General features: G+C 36.3%; 1 protein-coding gene across 1 annotated transcript in view; it reads right to left on the bottom strand.

The window, feature by feature from the left end:
• Positions 1-6,749: 6,749 nt before the first annotated feature.
• CDC14B (cell division cycle 14B) overlaps positions 6,750-26,225 on the bottom strand; it is a 31,086-nt gene continuing 11,610 nt past the window's right edge. Inside the window, exons 5-14 of the mRNA XM_030468051.1 lie at positions 25,514-25,689; positions 24,039-24,101; positions 23,079-23,166; positions 22,525-22,755; positions 21,689-21,827; positions 21,405-21,558; positions 20,545-20,645; positions 12,886-13,003; positions 12,124-12,281; positions 6,750-9,619 (exon numbers count right to left, since the gene is read on the bottom strand). Coding sequence (XP_030323911.1) covers positions 12,243-12,281; positions 12,886-13,003; positions 20,545-20,645; positions 21,405-21,558; positions 21,689-21,827; positions 22,525-22,755; positions 23,079-23,166; positions 24,039-24,101; positions 25,514-25,689 — 1,109 coding nt within the window. The 3' untranslated portion in view covers positions 6,750-9,619; positions 12,124-12,242. The remainder of the gene's footprint in view (positions 9,620-12,123; positions 12,282-12,885; positions 13,004-20,544; positions 20,646-21,404; positions 21,559-21,688; positions 21,828-22,524; positions 22,756-23,078; positions 23,167-24,038; positions 24,102-25,513; positions 25,690-26,225) is intronic.

The raw sequence follows: 26,225 nt of genomic DNA, 5'->3' as shown, positions 1-26,225 counted from the left end.
GCCTGCTGCTAAGGGTCACTCCTGGTTTAGCTTTATTCCTACATGTGTAGCAAAAGGTATCATATATAAATATATATACAAACACTAGTAAAACATGGCATGCATCTTCAGAAGACAAAATGTTTCAGATTTTAGTCACACTACACTTTAATACTACAAGTACTCTGCTGCTAAGATTACTATAGTGCCTAAGAAAAAATAATGCATTTCAGTTTTGAATTTTAGATTAATGTAGCATTCTAAGTTCACAAAGAAAGGAATTTGCCTCTTGCCACAGCTGTTATTAGTTATGAATAATAGTGTTGATACTGTGTTGACCACTTGAGTCGTATGTAGTGCTGTGGTATAGGACTGGCAAGAGTGAATTATTATGGAAGTCCCCTTAAAGGAAAAAGGAGAGGGATGCCTGTTCTTAAGATGACTAAAATGAATCAGAAATAAAAAGAAATAAAAACTTTAGTTGATAAATAGGAGTATTATGTGATTCAGCCCATGAGAGGTGAGCTTTCAGCTCTGGTTACACATGTTAAGATGAAAACAGGGGTGGGGTATGCACAGTCTTTGGGCTTAAAACCAAAATTTGTAGCCCTAGTACACCTATGTCATTAAGATTATTCTAACAATGTCTAAGCTGTCCCTCCTCTCCCCCACCTATCCGTCTTCAAAGATGTCACAGGCAGATGTGCACATACACACACATACAGAAAGATCTTATACATATGGACATGTATATGCTGTGTAGAAAGTAATGTCTCACTGGCTCATTGTCACTGGACTCAACTGAATGTGAAACATGATTATCCTTGCAGATAAAGTACATTTTGGCCTCTGAATAGCAGGCATGGAATCAGAGCTTTTCTCTTTCAGTTACATATATTGTAGTTTGTGTACGGACAAGTTTGTGCTTGGAGGGGAGAAACCTTCAGTCTTTGGAAGAAGTAACAACTGTTACACTTTGGCTCTATTATTTAGAATTCAATGTGAAATACATTAAATCTTCAGGTTTATTCGTCTGCTTTTTTTAAGATGCGATACAAAAAGTGTTGCAGATAGCTGCATCTTTGGAGCAGCCATCACATTTAATGGCAGCATTATGTTTGAGACCAACTAGCACTTAACAAACTGAATAAAGTTTTTTCTCTCTGTTTGGGTAGCTAATGTGAATATTCAGTGTTCTATTGTCTCTAATGTTTTACTGCTAATTAACGGGACTCAATAAGCTGCTGTCTGCTTTTAGCATAATTAGTTCCTCTGTCTAGATTTATACAGTTGTTACTATGTGAATGAAAGATACTGAGTTTTACATACTGTAATTGAATTAGCAGATTAGGTTTATCAGAAGATAAAAGCAGCAGCAACAAGGTATTTGTTCAAGATTGAATGCTGGTTTTAGAGGTTTTCTTTGCTCTAACAAAGGCTCTGAATGTTGAAAGCTGTTGTGGGAAAAGTAAAGCCTAGTAAATTTTTCAATGAAGCTTCCATTGAAGTGAATTACAATAGTCTAGAAAAGGTCTGATCAGTGGGAGGAAGGGAAGGAATCCTTCAAATGAGTGGGGAGAAGACCTAACAAAGCAACATTAAATAATAGCCTACATAAAAACAGAGATTATGTTGGTGTGGAAGAGATGGACAAAAAACACCTAGAAGCATCACCCCAGGACAAATGTCACCTATTGTGAGTATTGAGTAGACATTTAGTCCTAGGAACATTTTTTGAAGAACAGTAAAAGATGGATCTGGTAATAGCAGAACACAAACCTGGGAAGAAACACAAGTGGGTCTAGAGAGAAACTGCATTTCTAGAAAGGCATACACCTCATACACCTTTTGAATGAAGTGTAATGAAGAGGCTGAGCCCCTTCGAGTGCATAGAAGACCAAAGAATTGCTATGCCACCTTATGGAAACAGCATCAAAGCAGTGATGGAGGTAAAAGCAAGCTTGAAATGGTGTGAATCATCTTTCTTCAGCATTTGCACGGTGTTTATCTTCCTGCAATTTGCAGCAATCAATCATGTGGATCTTTTTTGCATTAATAATAGCTGCTGCCATGGACAATGTCCTGCTCCCTCTGTCAGGGCACAACAAATTTGGGGTTTACCACTTTGTCCTCTTGCTGGCATAACTGGACTGCAGCACCAGGTGTAGTTGGAAGAGCTGGGAATCAGAGGTCCTACTGACACAGAAGTGCTTTATATCTGCTGCTACGCAGTAGGACCACTGCATGCCAGGACTAAGAGAAGAAAAACAGCAGCTGCTGCTTAGGTTGTCTGGTTTTGACAGATTGTTTAGCAGCCCTGTGCACTGGGGCAGAGTTTGACAGGAAGTACAGGAGTGGAGCTGTTAGAGGGACCTTTCCTAGATACCTTCCCCCAGTCCTTGTTGTCACAGACCAATATTTAGCCCCAGTTCTTGGAGGATGTCACACTTAATACCAGGTTTACTTATTTGAAGAGGGTTGATATCAAATCCATACAGCATTTCTGATTTACAACAAAAAGTATACTGAAAACACAACAAAAATACAGGCTATACTTTGTCAAAGACAGCAGCTGCAATAGACAGTTCATTCCCAATAGCAGTGTGATTCCCATTACTGGTCCCCAGAATGTCATCACAGAGGATGACCGTAGATGCCAGGAAGGAAGAGAAGGGTTGATGCCACCCACCCCATGCCATTGCACTCTTTGGAATTCTTTTGGTAGGTGTCTAGGGCTTATACTCTGTGTATTCAATCTCCCTGTGCTGCATTCACTCTCTGAAGAACTGGGGAGAAACAAGTCTGCCACCTGGTGATCCACTCAACTGTTGACAGCCATTTATCTAAAACACAGGCCCCTCTCCTTCTCCCTTGTGTTGCAGATAAAGTTACAGCAGCTGTGGTCCATTAATACTCTGTGCCACCCCTGAACTTCACAAGCACATCACCCTTGCCCATCATCTCTCAGCCATCTTCCATTTTAGGGGCTTTAGGGTGTGATCAGTCACACTCATGTGAAAGCAACCCCCCCACCACAAATGCAAGAAAAAGCAATAAACAATGAGTTGGTCATCTGGTACACATTTCTCTTTTTTAACACCAGCCTCGACTACTTCTAGTGGCACATCCATTATGCTACAGCCTCCTTTTATCTGTTGAATAGGCTGTGTAGTAACTAATTCAAGGGAGGCTAAATAGACCCAAATTAAAGTTATTTTAAAAATTTGTAAAGGTGTAACTCTGGCAGTACAGTAGCTTGTTAATGGATTTGACAGAATCACAGAATCCTAGGGGTTGGAAGGGACCTCGAAAGATCATCTAGTCCAACCCCCCCTGCCAGAGCAGGGCCACCTAGAGTACATCACATAGGAACGTGTCCAGATGGGTTTTGAATGTCTCCAGTGAAGGAGACTCCACGACCCCCCTGGGCAGCCTGTTCCAGGGCTCTGTCACCCTTACAGTAAAAAAATTTTTTCGAATATTCAACTTGAACCTTCTGTGCTCCAATTTACACCCATTACCCCTTGTCCTATCACTGGTCACTACTGAGAAGAGCCTAACTCCATCTCCCTGACACTCACCCCTTACATATTTGAAAACATTGATGAGGTCACCCCTCAGTCTCCTTTTCTCCAAACTAAAGAGACCCAGCTCCCTCAGCCTTTCCTCATAAGGGAGATGTTCCACCCCCTTAATCATCTTAGTAGCTCTGCGCTGGACTCTTTCAAGCACTTCCCTGTCCTTCTTGAACTGAGGGGCCCAGAACTGGACACAATACTCCAGGTGCGGCCTCACCAATGCAGAATAGAGGGGGAGGAGAACCTCTCTTGACCTACTAACCACACCCTTTCTAATGCACCCCAGGATGCCATTGGCCTTCTTGGCCACAAGGGCACATTGCTGGCTCATGGTCATCTTCTTGTCAACCAGGAACCCCAGGTCTCTTTCACCTACACTGCTCTCCAGCAGGTCAGCCCCCAACCTATACTGGGACATCTTGTTGTTCTTCCCCAAATGCAAGACTCTACACTTCCCCTTGTTGAATTTCATCATGTTTCTCCCTGCCCAACTCTCCAGCCTGTCTAAGTCTCTCTGAATGGCAGCACAGCCCTCTGGTGTGTCAGCCACTCCTCCCAGCTTAGTGTCATCAGCAAACTTGCTGAGGGTACATTCTATACCCTCATCCAAGTCGTTGATGAAGATATTGAACAACACCGGTCCCAGTACCGACCCCTGAGGGACTCCACTAGTCACACACCTCCAACCAGATTCTGCCCCATTGACTACAACTCTCTGACTCCTTCCTTTCAACCAGTTCCTGATCCACCTCACTACCTGATCACCAAACCCATAATTGATCAACTTATCTACAAGGATGCTGTGAGAGACAGTGTCAAATGCTTTACTGAAATCAAGATAAACCACATCTACTGCTCTTCCATCATCTATCCACCTAGTAATTTCCTCATAGAAGGCTATGAGGTTAGTCAAACATGATTTACCCTTGATAAAACCATGCTGACTGCTCTTGATGACTCCCATGTCCTTGATATGCCTGGAGATAGTGACAAGAACAAGTTGTTCCATCACCTTTCCAGGGATGGAGGTGAGGCTGACCGGTCTATAGTTACCCGGGTCCTCCTTCTTGCCCTTTTTGTAGACTGGAGTGACATTTGCTATCCTCCAGTCCTCAGGCACCTCTCCTGTTACCCATGACTTACTGAAGATGATGGAGAGTGGCCTAGCAATGACCTCCGCCAGCTCCCTCAGCACCCTTGGATGCATTCCATCTGGACCCATCGACTTATGGATGTCCAGATTACTCAGCTGATCCCTAACCCAATCCTCATCTACCATGTCAAACTCCTCATCTATCTTGACTACCTCTGGGGCTAAATGAATCTGGGGCTCATGCGGAAACCCCGCAGGAGTAAAGACAGAGGCAAAGAAGGCATTCAGCACCTCTGCCTTCTTTATATCCTCTGTCACCAGGGCTCCCAGCTCATTCCTTAGTGGGCCAATATTGCCTCTAGTGTTAGTTTTGTTAGCTATGTATTTGAAAAAGCCCTTTCTATTATCCTTAACCTGACTTGCAAGGTTAAGTTCCAAGGAGGCCTTAGCTTTCCGAATTGCCTCCCTACATCCTCTGACAACAGTCCTATATTCCTCCCAAGTGACCAGCCCCCCCTTCCATGATCTGTAGATTTTCCTTTTCCACTTAAGTTTTCCCAGCAGTTCCTTTTTTAACCATGCTGGTCTCCTAGCTCCCTTACTAGATTTCCTAACCATAGGGATGCTCTGATCCTGTGCTTGCAGATAGTGGTCCTTGAATATTGACCAGCTATCTTGAGCCCCTTTATCTTCTAACACCCTGTCCCATGGGATTTCTCTTAACAGTTGATTGAGGAGGCCAAAGTTTGCCCTGTGGAAGTCCAGGGTTCTGATCCTACTGGGTACTCTGTTCCTTCCACACAGGATCCTGAACTCTACCATCTCATGATCACTGCAGCCAAGGCTGCCATTGACCACCACTGCTTCAACAAGGCCCTCCTTATTGGTTAGTACAAGAACTAGGTCACTGTTTGGCTGTTTTCTGTAGAATTTTTCAGTCCTCCACCCTCCCCTATCCAGTGCCAGTACTTGTTAAATTGCTAATATGATAGGGCTTACCTGTATTTTCCTCTGGATATCATATGCATTAACTGATGTTTTCTCAGACAACACCGACCATTCTCTCTTCAGGCAATTAGTTCATCAGGAAAAGGTGATTTTACACATTCATATAAGTTTATAAAGGATCACCTTGCAACACACAAACACAGATTTTCCAACATTGGTGAAAGTTTACTTGCTCGTCAAACAGGCTCTGCTTGGGGTGTGCAAATTCTGAATTTTCTCATAGGGAAGGTGAGGCTGTTTGAGTTGGTCAGTATTTTTTGCTATTGTGTTTGGAACTGTTGTTTTTTGCAAAATGAAAACTAGACCACAATCAATTTTTATGTTAAGAAGAATTGTTTCCAAAAATTTAATTTTTTTCTTTCAAAAAACCTTTACTTTCATATAATACTTAATGAGACCATATGATCATGGAGAAAGAAAACAAATTAACTAGAATCCCACTGTATTTTTTACTGGGTAAGAGTATTCCGATAATCCAAACACAATTACTGATGTCCAACATCTTCTGAAATGTAGAGCCAGGAGTTAACTACTGTTGAAATTAGAAAAGCATATGTTTTAAGGATTTTTTCTCTAATTAAAACAGCTGAGATTCTTGCATTGTTTTTCAGAGCACATATGAGTCCATGTGGAACAGATATGATTATTTTTATGCTGATTTTTTTTAGAATTGTGGAAATAATAATGAGAAAGCAAACTTCTATTATTTTTAATTTTACACATTTTATGTTTACAATTTTCACTATTCAGTATTTTGTATAAAATCAAATACAATATGCAATAGTTTCAAATGAGACCCAAATGCATTGATACTACTTGATATTACAAGATAATATTAAGCTTTATCTTAAAAATACCTTCAGGAAAATAAACTCCCATTCTGTCAATCCAAGTTAAAAAAATATGATTAGAAATATACAATTTAAAAATAATCAGGATGAACAGTACTGATTAGTCAAGACCTTTTAGATCTTGATAGTCTGTACATGAGTTTATGCAAGACAAAGAGTTTGCAAACCATTAATATAAAAACTGCAGTGCAACAAACTGGTGAACATCACATTTTTGTTTTTTTCTCTTTTTTCTTTTTTTTTTTTTTCCATTTTAATGCATGAGTCTCTACAATTTTTGTTTTGTTTTGTTTTAAATCAGCAGCACTTCCTCTGTTGTCATACTGGGGCAAAAAGACATGGTCGGGGTTAACATTGGAGTTGGTCATTAATACTGTAATGGCAGCTAGATACTGAACCAAAAATATTGCAGGATTTGAGTATGCTGCATACTTTTGAATATGAGATCAAGGGAGAATCCATGTGTCATAAATTTGGAAGAGGGTAAGGAATTTGTAAGGAAAAACTCCAATTGATGACAGCAGAAAGATTTCTTCAGCTGCTCTGTGGTTCGATGATGATGCAGCTGCCATCACACATTCTATTTTGGCACATAATACTTCACAATGCAAAAGACATTTATAAACCAAGGACTTCGTCACCCATAACCACTCTTCATTCTTGTCATTAAGACAACTTTGGTATGGTATAATAAAAGTGCTAGACAAAATACTAAAAATTCAGAGGGACAAACTAAACAATACAATTAGGTGGGACACAATGAGGTAATGAGTTAATTTTCCATATAAAGGCTATTTAGAATGTTCAAATATAAAATCATTTTGACATCTATGTGTTCCATACTTGGATACTGGGTGGTGGAAGTGGTATCCTGAAACAAATTAATGTTAAACATGCCGTTTTATTTTAGCTAGAGTTGCTATTGTGTGTGTTTGTGCACTTAGTTTTACTCAAATTTACTTCTGATGAACCTGAAATTGCTAATGGCTCTGCTGGTTACTTTAAAAAATTCAAATTCCAATTTGGAATTTGGAAGGAGTGGGAAACAGACACATCATTTTTAGATTAAAACCAAAGAAGCTAAAAGATGAAGCTCAGCCAAAAGAAGGGCAAAGCCATACACAGCAAACAATTCCAAATCTTGTTTTGACTCTCACCACACTAGTTGCAACCCTTCTGCCTTCCAAGATTTTCATCAAAAATAAACACAGATTCGTATTTGCACAATGTATTGTGGTTACCTGTACTTCAACTTTTGGGCAAGTGGCTTACTTTAAAAAAAAAAAAGAAAACCAAGAAATTTTCATCACTGTGTCAGAATGCATTCTGTCCCTCCTTTTTCAGTGTTTTACACCTAGATGAGAAGAGTGGTGAGGGTGAAGCAGAAAACAAAAACATTTTGGGGATGAGCCCTGATGGTTCTTTATTCTGCACCATACAAGCCTCTGTTTATCTGCTATTCATACTTCAAATTTTGACAATACAAACTTGAAGATGCAACCTGGAAAGTCACTTGCACTTTTCATTCTGCTTCCCTTCCCATCTCATCATGCTCTTGACACCAAATATCTGGTTATTAAGATTGGCATTAAAAAACTCAACAACCTAACAGAAAGCATAATTTTAATGTAAAAGATATAGACAGAAATGTAGACTGAAACTTGACTCTCAACCTGCCCACTTACATTCATAAAAGCAAAACTGTCTCCCTTGCAGAAGTAATCTGTACCTTTAACATTTGCTAACATTTCAGATCTCTCAATTTCTTCTACTTTCTACTGTAAGTGTCACTAAATAATAGATCTACAATAACATACATAACATATCACTCTATAATATTTAAGGCCATGTGGTAACAGTCCTCATCTGAGGGATATGCAGCTATAAACTTCAGTTGGCAGACAAGGGTACACTTCTAAAGCCAGCACTGAGACTTCATAATGTGAAAAGTGATACTGAAAAAATGAGGCCAATGTCTGAAGACTGTCTTGTAGTGGAAAAAAAAAATCCAGTCTCAGACAGGCTCTTCTGATAATTGCACTGCGTTTTTAACAGAGGTAAGCTGTAGTTTTTATAGTGTTAAGTACATGATAAAAACTGAATCTGCCCAAGTTCCACTACTAATCTTGGTTGTACAGCAAACTTATTTTCCCTTTTTTGTGTGCTGCACTCATTAAGTGTCTCAAATAAAAAAAACTGTAACAACCATGTGTTATCAAGTGTAGAAATAAAACCTAGGAAAAATCCCTAGCTTTTAGATAGGGTAACCTGAAGTTTCACCTAAAAGACTTGAGGATAGGGGAAGAAACAGTAATGAAATTTTAATATGCTAGCACTGCTTTAAGTGGTAAGATGTTTTCCTTCCCCCTTAAAATCATACTAGATTTAAAGCAATTGCAACTATTTAAAAAAGACACAGGTGGTAAACAACTAAAAGTCTATTAAAAACAAGTTAATTGCTTAGAGTTAGTATTTTCAAAATAAACAAACCACACAACCTTTGAAAATAAAGCACTCTTTGGTGGACAATAGTTACTTTGTGTACTCAATACTGTGGCTTCATAAAAAACTTCATACAAAATAAGAAAGAAGAGCCAATTAACACAGTACCAATACTATAAGAAGAAAGCTTTCATGGTTAATATGCAGTCTCAAGTCAAGACTTGAGCCCAGTCTGAATGGACAACACAGATTTATATATTTAAAAGCTCCCCACCATCTTTTAATTTCTGGTGGTCAGCAGCTAAGTGATTGCCATCACAATTATACACATGCATCTTACATACTTGCAAGCTCTCTCTTATAGAGAGCTTAAGTATTTACACCTGAGTCTAAATGTACACAGATTTTGTTGGTTTAGTTTGAGGAAGTGTTAGAACATTAGAAGCATGTCTACCAACTGTCTTATTGATAGTTCATTTTATTCTACAAGTATGGAAGAGATTCTTCTGTTTCACTTTTGCTGAAAAATGGAGCCAGAGTATTCTTCCTTGAATTGCATCAAGTCCCATCGAGTTATATCCCCATGATTCCTGAATATCCACTTCAACACTGATTGCTTGTTTGAAATTTGGTGCAGTACTGTTCTAGTCCATGGGACGGACTGGCTGCTGAAATAAAATAAATTTGAGGAAAAAAGTTACACATGAATTCCACATGTATTCAAGCAAACATTTCAGACTAGGTAAACAATACTTCAAACAAGATAAAAGTCACTGCATTTAGGAAGACAGCAATATTGATTGTAAAGAAAGCATGGACTAGTCTGGTCACAGAAAAGATGAAGAAAGGTTCGGTTTCTTAAGGAAATGCAATAGAAAATTAAAAATACCATAATTTCATTAAGCACATTTGCAGTAAAGCATTGCTTTTCTTTTTTCTTTCCCTCTGAAGTATAAGACTGCAGGGAAAGTGGAAAGAATAGTACAGAAACATTACTTTTTTAAAGCTAGATTTAAGATTTAGATTACATATAGACAAGCTCTGAAATGCTGAAGGTGATACTGTGTTTGAACAAGGGTGCAGAAGGTTACTTTACAATTCCTAGCAAAGCAAAAAGGGCATAGGAGACTTTTAAAGCATATTAGTCTTTGGTAAGTTTTTGTGATATGCCTCTCTGGTTAAAAGACATAAAAGCATACAAGAATCTTATTTTCTCCCCATACTCCCTTTTTTTTTTTTTTTTTTTTTTTTTTTGCCATAGGTTTACCTGCATTCTATTAAGCATCTCTACCTACCAAAAGTCCTTTACCACTCAGCAATTAATTTCTGATCAACTACTTGCTATATAGATAATACTAATTCCCTTATGTGTGGCGACATGGAAAAGAGTACTTCATTTACGTCTTCCTGTGATTCAATTGGTTTGGATCTGATGCATACATCTTAAAATACAAACATGAAGTTCTCAGTAATTGGCAAATTTATGAGGAAGACATCTTAACAAGAGAAACAAAGGTTTCAGGATCAGTTGCAGGGTTTAGTCTGGTTTGATAATGCCCTAATTAGGTCACTTCTTGCAGTTCAACATATGTATTATTTCAATCACAATATACAATGTGTTATATTCACCCATACTGGTCTTTCATAGATGGCAGCTGTCATCTAGAGATGTTCCCCAAAGGTAATGTGATGAATGTTATTGATTGAAATTCCCTACATTATTTTTCCAAAGCCAGTATAGAGTGTTTTAGATACAGATGGTTGTTTTGGCTGAAAAATCATTCTGGGACCATTTATGATAGTCTCTCCAACAGAATGAAGGATGAAGTGCCAAATGAATTACCCATCTCTCTGCAGATTGTACTCCATTAGGATGGGTGACAAATGTGATTTCATCAGCAGTAATAATTGTCTAAAATTACCTAAAGCATCAACAAATGAGATTAATGTAAAAATACTTCATGATGTTTCCACTGGAATATATCACACAGGAAAATGAAAATATGGTTCATAGTGATGTCATAAATTCAAAGAAGGCAGCAAGGTCTCGACAATGACAGAAGTTGGCTAGGTCATGATCTCAGTTTTGTAATAATAATTATTATTCTCTAGTCTGCAATCCAGTTTCTCTGGAATAGGTCAATCAGTTTGAACGTTATCAGGTAATGCCAACTGCATGGACTTCAAGAAATGAAAATAAACTTAAAAGAGATGAAAAAACAAAGGGATGTATTAAAAAAAAAATATATAGAGAGAGAGAGAGAAAGAGAGAAAGGGAGTGGAGTTTTACCAAATGCTACAAGAAAAGTGAAAGAACACCTATTAGATTAACAAAAAGGTACTGCACTCTAGGTCCATGAAATTGTACAGTCATACCGAAATACCATTTAGAGGGACAGGACTCAAGTGACCCTCTCAAATGGCAAGATAATTAAGAACTCCAGAACTTTGACATAGCTATTTAAGATAAATTTGAGTATTGGATCCAAACTTGAAGAGACTGAAATTCTTTGACCTTGAAAGTTAGAAGAAAAGAAAAGGTATGTGGAAAAAATACTGGGGGAGAAGTTTTAGAAAATCCCTTAAAACATGAAGTAATTTATGAAGTTTGAGATCAACTTGATCCTTGGTTTTTGGAGTCATGAATCTGGAATACACCTATAGGATTTATTTCAAAAATTCTTCTATGAACTCTATTTAGGGATGTTATTTCATTCTAAGGATAGGTAATTTCATCTCATGCAGCACAAAGATCAGTTTGGATGTGTGTTTTCCAAGGACTGAAAATGTTTGTTCAGATGTGCTATCAAGAGTTGCAAGGAGCTTAAAACTGGGAAAGGCATAAAGAATAAAGCCAGAAGGGAGAATCCCATCAGTCTGTTTGATTAAAAACCGATATAGTGAAAATGATACAAAATGGAGGAAAAAATCCAACCCAACAAACAGGAAAACCCCAAGAAATACTTCAGAGTTTTAGTAATACTTGTAGTCTACTGCTAATAGCTATTTCCACTGCTTGATAGAGTGACTTTTTCATAACTTCTTTTACCTTCAATGTGTCAGAATGTGGAAGGGGGAAAAAACGCTCTGTGCAGAAAAAACTGCACAAAAACTTGGAATTTCCAGCAACATTTATAACTCAAAGTTAACTACCTCTGTTATTATTTACCACCTTTTACTCTTCCCAACAAGTCTCTTCAGCACGTGACAGTCCCATTCAAAAGTTGTTCAATATAAACACAAGACAAATTCTGTTCAGCCGTAACCACTGGAAACTGCTTGGAAACTGTTTTAAGTTATGCTCCCAGGCTCTTCTTTCATAATGACCTGCTGTAGAAGGGCATGAACACATGCACACACAGAGAAACACAGTAGCCATATATATGGTCCTGGAACAAAAGGTACTCTCAGTCCTTTTAAATCCAAATTTAAAATGTTGTTAAGCTTTACTGAACAAGTTCAGTTCAGATTATAAATCATACTCTCTCAGAGAAAAATCTCACACCAGTATAAACATGCATCTTGTACACTTCACCTCTCCACTACTATGGCATTTCAGTCCATAAAATTATTCTAAATTTTTACTTAGTGTACTGAAGAATAATTGGCTCAGTGATATGAACAACTTGTCCACCTCTTACTCCATGCAGAGGTTTAGTAAAGAAAGTTGCTTCTCACCTTCAGTAATCCTGACTTACATTAGGAATTACAATATAATATTCTCCGAGCTGGCAGACTGAGCAACATAAACAGATGACATAAGGTTTAAGGTTCTAGATATTGTCAGTATGTGGCATAAACCATAAAATTGTTTCTCCCATTGCTAGAGGGAGGAACTGAACTGTGGAAAAAGCTCCTGTCAACAACGTATATGCTGGCTCTAAGTAATTGCCTAAAGAACAGTTACTGGATCTGCAAAGAGGGTAACTCTCACCTTTTTTAAATGTTTTTTTCTTGCAGCAGACCTGGTAGTTCTTTTAGTAATGTCTGTACTGTCAGAAATGCTAGGTTCAGAGGTTTTATTTTTCTGAACACTGGACTGCAGAATTACTCTGAAAAGAGTAGGAAAAAAGAAAGATTATATAACCTGAAAGTTTCTAGGAAAATATTGAAAAGAGGGTATTACAGTTGCAGTAGAGCTAGCAAATATGAACTAGCATCTCACAAATCATCTTGAAAAGTAAATTGTCCTGCTTGAAACATATCCTTCTCTTTATAACATATATATCCTTCTCTTGTCACAATTACAATAATCCAAGTGGTTTTATTAGGAGAATAGCTCTTGGTTTGTTGGGTTTTGGGTTGTGGGTTTTTTTTTGCTTTCAAAGAATGGATTAAATTAATGGTTTGAATTTCCTGTTGTGTCTTTGGAAAACAAAAAGGCAAGCAATTATATTTTAAATTATTGCAACAAGGCAAAATGAAAAGCGAAATTTTGAAGTATGCAAAAAAAACATGCATTAATTTTCCAGACTGATACAGAAAGCAAATGTCCAGCTACATAACTGCATTGTTTTAGGGATTCAAAGCTAAGAGTAATTAAGCAATTACTGTCTTTTTTTTCCCCCCCCTGCTGTTATCAAACTAATTTTCAGGGGCTTCAATGAGTCTATCTGTGTCATCAGATTATATTGGATTGGAAAAAAGAACCTTCATCAAGTTGTATAAACTGCAGTCTGGTTAAATAAAAAACTGTTTTCCAGGAATCCTTAGATATGAATATAAACTGTTAACTTTTGGAGTGAAAATGGACAGACATATGCATGAGAAAATATGAGTATTTTCATAGTCATGGAACACATTCACCAGAAGCATAAGTAGAAAAAAAATAGCTTATGCTTTCACTGTTCTATATGGGATTGATACCAGAATTAAAATATGTGTTGGAGATAACATAATAACATGCAAAATAAATTCTTTATAGCAGTGAAACTGATCAGCAACCTTGTTTATCACATATTTCTAGATTTTTAGCAAACATATGACCACGGAAGCAGAAAGTTCAAGCATTTTAAATTTTTATGGAACGAATCTTTCTCAGTTTTTCAGAATTGCAAAATTTTGTCATTTGTTTTGCAAAAGTTCCTCCAGTCTTCTCTTCCTCCAAGATAAAATACAAAATTGTAATGGCAATTACTATCAACATGGAAAGCAAATTCTACTATAAACACAACACATCCAAATTTGGAGGAATCAGTTATTAGAAGGGTGTAAACAAAAGCTAGGTACTCTCAACATCATATCATGTTTCTGAAGCCAACACAAATTCTTCTAACAAAAAGTTCATTTTCCTTTCATGTCCAAGGTAAAAAGGTTCAAAACCTGGAAGTTCACTTCAAAATTTCTTAAATACATATATACTGTATCTCTCTGTATAAAACATATGCAACATACATACAAAAGACAGCAAAAGTTACTTGAACATGATATAATGGTAATAATATTTCTCTTTTAGATATCCAGTGGTAAGATAACATCTTTCACAAACACTTATTCATCTTTTCAACATATTATAGATAAGTCCTTACATCTGACATGATTTCATTTTACCTGCTCAAATCAAAGAAAGAGGTTTTAAATAGGAAAATTATTCATAAAAATAGTCACCATATATCATTGCACCTTAAAACCAAACCAACCACAACATCATCCTCTTAAGAATGCTGTATATACCAGAGGGTAGGGAGAGAAGGAGCTGGCTTGTGGGGTCAGCTCAGAGCCAGCTGTGAGCATGGCAGAACCTTTAATGTCACCTGCTCTTCAGCAGATGCCATTTGCATTTCAGCAATACACATCTTCACATGGCTACCCAGGAGGAAAGATTTATGGAAATCTCTATGAACGAAACATTTGCTGAATGATCAGACAGACGTGTTTAAAGCAGACTAAAATCCTAGAATTCCAAGGCTGATAGAACCTCAAGGAAAACTTATGAGGTACCATTTGCACCATCATCTGATAAGGTGCTACAATTAAACAGAGCCAGAGTTGCTGTCAAGCCCAACAGCTGCCAACTTAGAAGTAACAGTACTATCAGAGCTTTTATTAGAATGGTACTGCGTACATATTTAAAGTAAGAGAAGAAGCTATCTTTAATTTATGTAATTTTTATTCATTGCAGCTAGACTAGTAGTAAAGTAAGATCCTCAGGACCTCTATGTTACTGCTTTATAGAAGTTCATATAAAATAGTATGTCATGGTGTACATGACAACAACCAACATCCAGAAGCACCAGCAGAAAGCTAATCTGATATACAAAAAGATTTCCTAACTCAATTAAATACGGCTTCAAAAGAGAAAGCAGAATGTTTCCTGAACATAGGCTACAGAATGCAGTAATATACATGCTACTTAAGTAGGTAATCTATACATCATAAGAGTTTTTCATCTCCACTTCATCTGTAATGGAAACATCACTTGGTAGTTCAGAACTTACTATACTTTCCAAACATCCCAGTAGTTTATACACTACTTTCTTATTCAAGTAAATGTACTTGCTCTTAAAGAAATAAAAACCTGGTTAAGTGAAAAAATGTTTGGGTCAGTAGCACCATGTTTTATAGTTCACGACTCCATTTAACTGAGAGTGGCATGAGGGGACAGGTACACTACCAGGACAGAAAAGCCCAAACCCTCCCAACCCTAGACAAAACCCACAAAATTTGAAATGCCAGCAAGGTAATGTATCTTAAAGGGAAATTGATATACACATCAAGCTTTTTTAAAGGAAAAATAATTTCAGTATCCTAGGGATGGATGAGAGTTACAGGGAAGCATATCTTCTTTGACCCATGATGGTCATTTTTCTCTTGCCTAGGCTACTTGTTTTATGAAGTCTGTCAAATGCAATATTGCTTTCTCTTTCATCAGCTCATGCTGTTTAGGAAAAGAGATCCGAGACTTCTACCACTGTTCCAAGTCATTGAGAGGCAACAGATGACTGATATTCTTCAGTCTACAAAGCTCCAGCAAAGAGGACTGACAAGCTAGTCCCGAATGATTAATGATTAATTTTGTATTTTAAAACACAAGGGATGCTAGCTGAGAGAATGTTAGTCTAGCTTTTAAGGAGAGACCTTACAGTAGCTTTCCAGTACTTGAAGAAGGTCTACAAGAAAGCTGGGGAGGATATTTAGTGACAGGAAAAGAGTTAATGGTTTTAAACTGGAAGAGGGTAGATTAAAGCTAGACATTCAGAAGAAATTTTTTAGTGTGAGGATTGTGAGACACTGTTACAGGTTGCCCAGGAAGTTTGTCCTCTGGAAATGTTCAAGACCAGGTTGGATGGAGCTTTGAGCAACCTGGTCTAATGGGAGGTGTCCTTGTGCACAGCAGTGGGGTTGGAACTAGATGATTTTTAAGGTCCCTTCCAACCCAAACCATTGTATGAAAAGCACTTTATCTTCCTGGACATAAAAGAACATTATTGCCTGTCAACCCTGGATATGATAACCCAGTTTCTTGCATTGTGACACATTTATCAATATTGGTCTTTTCTCTTTCCCTCTAGAAAGGGAGATTTTAGACAGAACACAAAAACTGTAAACAAAAGAAAGGATGATAGTTGAGTGAAAGAGATCTTGCAGTACAGAGTCTTGCAAAACAAAGGACAGACTGTTTCACTTTTTTAACCAGTGTTTTAAGTTAGACTTTTAGTCTGTGTTTAGAAATCTGAGGTCTGACATCTAGAAAATACTGTGAGAAGAAATACTGCTACATTCAGTAAAAAACTGCAAAAGTTTGAAAAAAAAGCCTTTAAGTATGTTCTTTGACAAAGTACCAACGAAAAAAACCCCAAAACAGTTAAAGTGATCTTTAGGTTGTGGGTGGACTTTTTTTTCTCCAAAAGAATAAACTAAGATGACCTCAGCTAAGACTAATAGGTAACTACGTTGTCCACAAGTCCTCTAAGTTCTCATTCGTTAATTATTATGTCATTTACTTTAGCAGAAAGAATCCCATGCTTTTTAAAAGTATGGATAAAAAAAGTTGCGAGGACAAAGGTAAGAAGGATAGAAACTCAGCCTTAGCGTTCTGCCATGAGAGAATGCCTTTTCTTATTTAGTACAGCAGTGTAAAACACTTTTTCTGACTATCTTTTGCCTGAGAACAAAGTTTTCACCCAAACCATTTAGCTTTGACCACAGTGGTAGCAGTTCCAGGGAGGCATGTACCAAGCAAATACTTCTTGTTTGGGTTGCTTGGCAGTTCTGTGTGCTGCTGAATTTTTTTTTGGCCAAAAAATTGAAGTTGGCATTTGATGAAAACATTGCACATTTTAAGTGGAAGTGAGGCACAGCAATCCCTGAAGCCACTCTGACAAAAGCTGAGTGGAGGAAGAGTGAAAACTGTACTAATGGAAACAATATGTTTTAATGTTTTTAATCCAAGTAACTTACAGAAGGGATTTAACTAGTTTCATAAAGCACTATTATAAAAAAATTATGGATAACAAAGAAGATGAAACCAGACTGGCTGAATAGACAAGTGAGCCTTGACCTAATACTGCAACCTACCTCAATCATCTATTATGTTAAAAAGGAAAAAAGATGTCCCATTTTACAGCCTCTTATGGCATATTATACTATCATCTCTTAGCAAAAACGAAAGACCTATAGATAGTTCTAACGAATTCTAACTCCTGACACTTCATGTGAGCAAAACCATCCTTTGAGAAACTAAGCTCATTTGCAAGTTCATGCATTTCAAAGTAAAGCTGGAGCCCATATCTCCATTTGCAATATCCAAAAGACAGGATCATATTTTAAAGCAGTGCATTTCCTTTTTTTTTTTTTTTTTTTTTTTTTTTTTTTTTTTTTAATGTAGTTTTCCTTATATACTTTTGATTATTTGTAGGAACATGTGGAGAAGAAAGGCTTCAAAATTACAAATTATCTTAATCATAAAAGATCTGAAGCTTTTTGTATTGCAAGCCAGCCATAAAAATCATGTTTTATAACAAATAATACATACAAAAATACAGCAAAGCCAGAGCAGTGAAATTTATACTTGCAAAAAAGCCAGTAAGAAACATGATATGAAAACATGCATGTAAGAGACACACTAGACAGAAATCATGAGCTATTGTAGAGAAATGGAATGGGACACTTACACAGTGGCTCTCTCTCAGAGGGTCCTGATGGTTACTATGTTCTTAAACCATCTAGACAGAATAGCAGCCTGGGCAGAAGGGAGCCACATACAATCCACCAGATGACAATGCTACAGAGTGTAGACACCAGCATGGCTAGGAGCCATCTAAAAAGGGGTTGGAGGGGGAGGAAAAGATGAACAAAAATTCAAAAGCAAAAGCTACTGGTGCATTTTAGCTTGCTCCAAGTTCTTCAAAAGCATATTGTTCTATAACCTTTGCCAAGCATTTTCTTGCTTTCTTTGATTGTAGCAACCCATGCAACCATAAATTGCTGAAAGTAGTATCCACATGTTACTGGAATCAAAGCAAATTTTCTGCAATCTCCACTATAGTCTTCTCCAAAGAAAGTCTATCTCACTCTTTTCAAGATAAGTACATGCTGCAGCAGTACATCTCTAATCAATTACTGCCATCCCTTCTGTAGTTTGATCAGCCTTTATTAATACATCCTACTTCACAATCATTTGTTTTATTACACTAGATTAGAGCAGACCAGTTTGTAGGAACAAACAAATTACATAAACACCAAGATGATGAAGTAGATTACCTTCCTCTGTTCAAAGCAGCAAAAGTTAATTTGGAGTTCTTTGCCAAAGCTGCTGAATATTGCTAATTACAACGTATACAAAATATTCATTCATCAAAGCATACAGTGTTTATACAACCAACTTCAGTAAACACTAACAAACATTACAGACAATTCCCTCATATTTAAGTCTTAAGTAATGCTTCTAGCCTTTTTTGTTTGCTTAGATAAAATTAATCTGGGACACAATTGATTATGTTTAAGAGACTGAACTAAAAGGGAAAATTGATACCTCTTCTAGTAGGAAAGATTTCTGACTAAAGTACGGCAGCTAATATTCCTAGTGATATTTTGGTTAAATAAAAGAAACACTATGTAAGAATTCATTTTTCATTAAATTATTTCAGTAAAAGCTGAAAAACATACACATAACTCAGAGAATAGGATGGAAATTCCAGCTTCCTGGGTTGCAATGCAAAAATAGTTATAAGCTCTAGATCAAGTATCTTCCTTCTATGGAAATATAAGCTAACTGGTTTTAATCAGAGCAGCCATGTTGCAAAATGCTTTGTGAATGGAATAGTATTTTAATATTTGTTAGGCTTTCTCCATATTAAGACAATGGCTCTGGACACATCATCATACAGTCTGCATTCATTCTATGGGACATATATAAATGACATCTTTCACAGCCTTGGTTTACATGACTTAAAGTAGGAAAAACATTATGAAATAGAAACTGAGGCATAGAAACTAGGGTGTCAGAAAGCTGTTTATGACTGTGCTATGTGAGGTAACTTAAATGTTGTGGTTTTGTTTGGCTTTTTTTTAATGTCAGTTGGGTACTGCTTTTGTTCTGAACCTGTTGCTTCTTACATGATTTCCTGTGTGAATTATGGGCATGGACAAAAGAGGATCTTTTAAAACAAAAGCAGAAAAGCAGCATGCATACATAGTGATTTATGAGGTTTTCCAAAAATATATTCATCTACCTTTAGTACATTCTTACTTCGTAACTCTCACTTCTAAAATTCTGATGACACTGTTAGTTCTTAAAAAAAAAAAAAAAAAAAAAAAAAGTCATGATTCCCGCACACCAAAAGCTAAGTTGCTTTTGGTCTGTGGCTCTATTGCTGTATTACTTGCAAAAATCTGACAGCCAGGGGTCACCATTCCTTTCCTAGCAATCAAATTGCATGCATACAACTCTTGGCACGGAAGATGCATTCTCTTGCAATTTATTTAAGGGCAGAAAGAAAGTTTTTCTAACTAGAGTTGCTACAGGCTACAGATGCAAAATGATGATCATCCTGATGAATTTTCTTTTACAGGTGGAGTTTCAGTACTTGTCTGAAAAGAGACTTGAATACCAGCATCCCTGATAGAAATGCACTCTTTTTTAATTTATTTAAATAGTGGTACTCCCTGCCTTCCAGCCATAATGCCAAAGCCCAAAGAATTTAGCAAATGTTTCTCTCAAAGGAAGAGTAAATGAAAGAAAGCTAAAGATTCTTCTTTTATTTCTTCTCCTTAGGCAGCTGACCTTACCTCAAAAATCAGCACATACATTATTTCAATTGATCAAACACCACCACATGGAGTCATACTCTTCCATTTTTATATTACCACCATAAAAACCAAGGGAATGTTCAGGATTAAACTAAAAGTAAAGCCTTCAGAAGTACTATGGGAGCTTGTAAAAAGCAGACTGCTGGAATCAGAAAACAACACAGAAAACTAGACAGTGAGTTACACAGGTCTTTAACCAAGTTCTCCTACCTACGTAGCACTCACTAAGCCTTCTCAGAAATGGTGAATCTTGTGCATGTTTCAAATAAGTAAAAGCAACCTTGGAAACAAACTGTTGGGGGGAAAGGGAAGTATGAATAAAAAAATTCAGAAACTGACTTACGCTAGTGGAGATGCAGCTGGAGCTTTTGCCTGCCTTCTACTTTTCAGAGCACGAAGCTTATCACCTTGTGTTACACAGTTTGTTTCATCTTCATCACTGTACTGGATAAGTGCAAGTAGGGAAAAGACAATCCAAGATTAAAACATAAACACTTAGACATTTAAGAATTAATCTTATTTGAAATCTTTAGGTTGGAATTACAACAGAAAGAAAGTATGCCAGCATAAAATCAATAAACGCAATTCTGTTCTTTCCAGTTTTTGTTTGCTGCTTTTAAATGTGTGAACCATTAAGTGGTGATGAGAACTACATGCATAAGAATGTTGTCTACCTTCAAAACAGTGGAAGCATATTATCAAATCTTTGCTCGGGTACAGCACTATCTTCACTCAAGTACAGCATTTCCTTCCTTCACTTGCTTTTTTAAAAAAGCAGTACCATTTTTTTAAATGCATTATTAAAAGGTATTAGAGAAGTTGCAGTTACTTAGAAACATAAACCAGCAAAAAACCTTTAATCCCTTCCTTTTAAACTCACACAATGAAGCAACAAATTATCCAAAACAAAATCACAGTGCTTTTGTTTGCAAATCATTAGTTCTTTTTTGTTCTAATATTTAGCTAATTATTAAAGTATGATAAAGATGTTCCTACTTCACTTCTATAGTGCACTTGATTTTTCATACTTGTCCGTAACTTCCACACACTCCTGTATCCCTTGATACAAAAAAAAAGGCAAAGTGGAAAAGAATCTGATTTACATAGTTTTACTGTACCCATAGATTTCTTCAGAACTGCAGAGACTCTCAATGGCAGTTACACCTTTTACAGGACAACTTTTACAACTTTTATTATGGTTACCAGTTCACTGTCCCTTTGGATGGTTCTTCTTCCTCTTGTGTCATTAATTGAAATATCATCTACTCCTGACAGAATTCTTGTTACAGCAATTTTATGGTTTCCTTTCAACTTCGCACGGAAAATATCTCCTTCTGTCCAAAGTTCTGCCTGTTTGCTACCATAAAATGGAAAAAAAAGAATCCCAAAATACAACAAATTAACACCAAAGATTATTACATGTAAAATATAAGAAGAAAAAGACATCCCAGTTTGGTTTTGAAATAATTTATAGTCAATTTACTTACTCCCTCAGAAAGTGCTGTTGTGGTCCAATCACTGAACCTGGTCTATTTATTCTAATCCAGGCAATAGTTTCAGCAGCTGTCATCCGATAATGCTTCATAATATAACAAGCAATAAGTGTACCAGTTCGTCCAAGACCAGCTGCATAAGAGAAAAGAATGGCTTCTTTTATATACCCCTCTTCACCTGGAATTTGCTGCAGCTACAGACATCATGACTTGGAAAAACAGTCATAGAGTAATACACTATTAACCATAGTTAATAGTGTGGGAAGCAGTTTCTCAAGAATCACAGAAAATTTTCTCTTTATACTAGCTGCATGCATTGGGCATGTTCTGAGTATCTTTCCTTGGCAGTCTAACTCTGGAGGAACAAATATTCAGGGCATGCCCAAGGTAACTAGTATTAATAGGTTTTGAGGGATAAAGGCTTCCGTGGTTATGGAAAAACACACATTACAAGCTATCTCTTAAAAAGACTGCATTGATATTTTCAAAAGTTTATGGCTTGCTATATTTAACTGTTCAGAAAGACCTATAAACCTTGCTAGGACTTCAAATTCCTGCTCATAAGTGTCCTTTGAAAGTCCTAAAACTTACTAGCAGGAAGAGCTGTTAATATTGGCAAGCTCACTTTTCCCGATCTGATTGTTGGAAAAAGATTTTTCTGGAAGTTGAGAAAAATTAGAAGGTGAAGTGAAGAACAGAAGCATAGAAATAATTGGTATGGAAATTGGCAGAGACGTTCGTAACTAGATATAAGAGAAATACAGTGCACAATATCTCAGGAACTCTAACTATGAACATCACCTGTAATATAAATCGGTTTTATACCATACCTTTGCAATGAACAGCTATAGCACCTTCAGCATTTTCACAAATATTCAGAAATGTTTTAACTATAGTATCACTAGGTGTGCTTCCATCAGCAAAGAAGAGGTCGAAATGTTCAAATCCAGCATCTGTAAATCGTTTGGCATCATACAGTTTTTTGTTGAGGCGTATTATAGTGGTGACTTTATGCTTCCCGAAATATGGGAAATAAGCCTCAGGAGCATGGAGGGGATAGCCTATTTGAAAACAGAAGAATAAAAAAAGAGAAGAAGACAGTAAAGAAACAAACCAAGACTCAAAAACAAGAGAGTTTTCAACACAGAACTGGTGCTCAACATAAATAAATAGACTAACCGAAAATGGAATTTTAACATAATTACCTAGGTCAGATACAATTAAACCAAGCATTAAAATTTTACTGCCAAGATTCTTATAAAAGAAAAAGAGCCAAGGAAAAAACACACTGTTTGAGGAAAAATTTTTAAAGCTTGTTCTTACTGATAACAATCAACTAAGAAAGCAGTGGGCTTGTGTCCCCCACCTCCTTTTTTAAGCATACCATTCTCAATTTTACTTCTTGAATGAGGTCCACTGAAGGCAATGAATTTGTTTGGTATTATCCAGTTAAAATCTCCATTTTCTGCTCTCTGTCAAGAGAAAATGCTTGGTTTATCATTATCCCTGTATTTTCAGCCTTTGCTTATTGTTTCAAAATACATGCTAGATAGAAGTCATGTACAGTTTTTATAAAAGGATGTTAGTTGCCTATGTTTTGTTTCATTGTGAAGATGCTAGATGCTCTCAACCTCACTTTTTTGTCTGAGTTCTCCTCTTTCTAAATTAGTGTTTCAGAACAATATGCTCTTCATTTTAAGGGCAACTTCCAATTTTAATTTTTATAGGTATCTAAATTATGATCTTGGCCTTAGATTCTAAGAACACATTTTTCTCTTTATAGATAACTGAGAGTTTTGGATTTCTGAGACTGCATATTGCCAAGAGTTGTAGTCCTTCGTTTTTACATTAGTTTTCCATGCCCTAAAGTTTATTTTATACGTTTGGAATTTCCCAGCCATGTCTCCTTCTTTATCTCAAAGAATATTATTATCCATTTACCCTGTGCTCACACATATGTACTGTAGCTGTTCTTTGGAATTCAGTCAGAGGTGGACATGCACGCCCTTGAGTTTCTCATCAAGGCTGCTCAAGAATATGCATGACCTCTAAAAGGTGGCCAAATACCCACTCTCCCGTCACCTTCCAAGGTCTTAATAATAATGGAAAAAAGTGTTTATTTCCATTTTGGTTTTTGCTTTCTCCCTATGTTTGAAGCTGACTATGTTCAAATTTGAAACTTGTTATATTCTCTCTGATCACACAGCTTTATTTAACAATCAAAGTTTAAAGAGACAAAACAGAAATGAAATCTAATACTACCAAAACTTCAGCACGTATTTTAAACAATCATCTTAGCAGTAGTAACAGCAAACAAATCAGAATACTGATATTGAACACTTACTTCATAATGCTCATATTCATTTACATCAAAAGTATTGAAATCCAGGAAACCATATTGCAAAGCCTAAAATTCAGAATACAGCTGTTAAAAAGAAAGCATCTTTTCAATGTAGACAGTTTATCACTCTTAGGTTACTAAGAGCCTCCTGTTCTGCTCTTTCAGACAGATTTCTTCATTTGTTTGAAGAAACACAGATCAACTCAGTCTTGGTTCAAAACAGGTTTGTAAATTTTATAAGTGAAGTTAGACAAGAAAATTTCTATCCTGTTTTCTTGGAATCACTACAAAATTCCAGACTACAGAAGCATTCAATCTCTTTATTACTGGTATTACACATAAAAAAGAAAAGAGTAACTGGCAAAACTTATATGTTGAAGTGAGTATATTCTAAAGTCTTCATTCAAGTACTGCAAATATATTTGAATGTTACTCACTCTATTGAGATGCTATTATCTTCATTGATTTTAAACTGTTTGCAGACAGACAGTTCTAAGCAGACCCTAGTTTTGTTCCTTATGTCCTGTAAGTATCCACAACCATTATATCTAATATTGTATAAAATGGTAAATATTTGGGAAACTGGCAGTTTACCCACTTCTTAGACAAGAAAGTACAAAGACAGTCCTGTATCTTCAGACATTAAAAATGCTACATTCTAATCTCCTCTTTCTTTGAATAATCTTCTGTAGTTTTCCTTGTTGCTCACTGGTACTAAGAAGAAAAGCAATTCACTACTCTTGTCCTACAAGCAGTCAAAGTGAAAACATCTGGAAAAGCTGAACATAACAAATCTGCAAGAAGCAGGCTTAAATCATAAACACCCAGTATTTTGCAGAGATGCCCATAAAAAAAAAGACAGCTGTACAATTCCCCATTTCACTACTCTGACTAAATGATTAACAAAAAATAATACATAAAAATACTCCTTTCTTTCAATGTCATGTTATTTCACAGCTGAATTCCCACAAAACACTAGATTATGATAATGCATAGTACAAAAGAAACCAATCATTGCCTTCTAACATTTGTTCTATTTGTATTACTAAGGCAAAACCTAAAGTCATTAGCAGATGCTGCAAATGCCTAAAAAGCATCACTAACTAATTCAAAACCACTTTCAAAGATTGTATTCAGTCTAAAATGTAATACCAGAGAGGCACATAATAAACCTATCACACAGCTCCTAAGGATTAGAGGTGTGAATGGCTGTCCTGAAAGATTAAATAAAACTTCTAATTCCTTCCTTAAGATCTTCACTAGCTGACTATCAGTTGACTTGCAGAGAGGCTGTAACTGTAAGTTTTGTTACAATTCATAACACATAATAAAGTAGTCAACAATTAGAAAATCTGCTACTGCACATCTGTAATTGTGTATGGCCAATCTATAATTGGATCCTAACTTGCTAAGCCTTCTTTTTCTGCTGGGCAATCTTAGCTAAACTTCTGCAGTATGAAAAATATTGTTTTACTGACCTTGTTGATTGCATGGAAACAGTCTAGCAATGTCAGGTGAAAACTGCAAGTACCAAAGGAAGCATCCCTATAATGTATGATAACCAAAAATGGGATAAATTTACCATTTAATCCAACTGAAAGCAAATGAAAATATTTCTCTAAGATACTTCTTAAAAATTGTTTCAAGATAATTACTATCACAGTAAAGTAATTATATCAAATTATTGCTTCCTTCCCCCCACCTTGCATCTTACAATAATAACAAAACATCAAATAAGTTAACAGATGATCCAAGAGTAAGATTTCTCTTGTTATAATTATGGTAAAGCTGTCATATTCAATTTTTGACATAAACACTTAAAATGTCTTGTTTCAGTATTATTGTCAACACAGAATAGAAAATACAAACGGCTTTTGGCAAAAGCTATTCTCTAAATTAGTATCATATTTTAACATACACTCTTAGAAGGTTTTGAAACACATTTGAAAAAGTCAAATTTTGTCGTCAAACTCCCAGTAAAACAAATGATAAAAGATGCCGTGCCTATGCATTCTGTGAGTATGTGTACAGCATCTTAATGAAATTGTCAAGATACACATTTGAATAGATATATTGAAAGACCTTCTTTAAGATACATAAAATAGTTTATGCTTAAACATGAGGATAAACTGGTTTTCCTTAAAAGCCCTTCATTTGACTCAAGTTTTTAAAATATTGTTGATCCAAGAA

This window comes from Calypte anna, chromosome Z (genome assembly GCF_003957555.1).
Source record: "Calypte anna isolate BGI_N300 chromosome Z, bCalAnn1_v1.p, whole genome shotgun sequence".
In the NCBI taxonomy this organism is placed as follows: domain Eukaryota; kingdom Metazoa; phylum Chordata; class Aves; order Apodiformes; family Trochilidae; genus Calypte; species Calypte anna.
The sequence above is the reverse complement of the archived record's forward strand: the minus strand, read 5'-3'. Positions and strand labels throughout refer to the sequence as shown.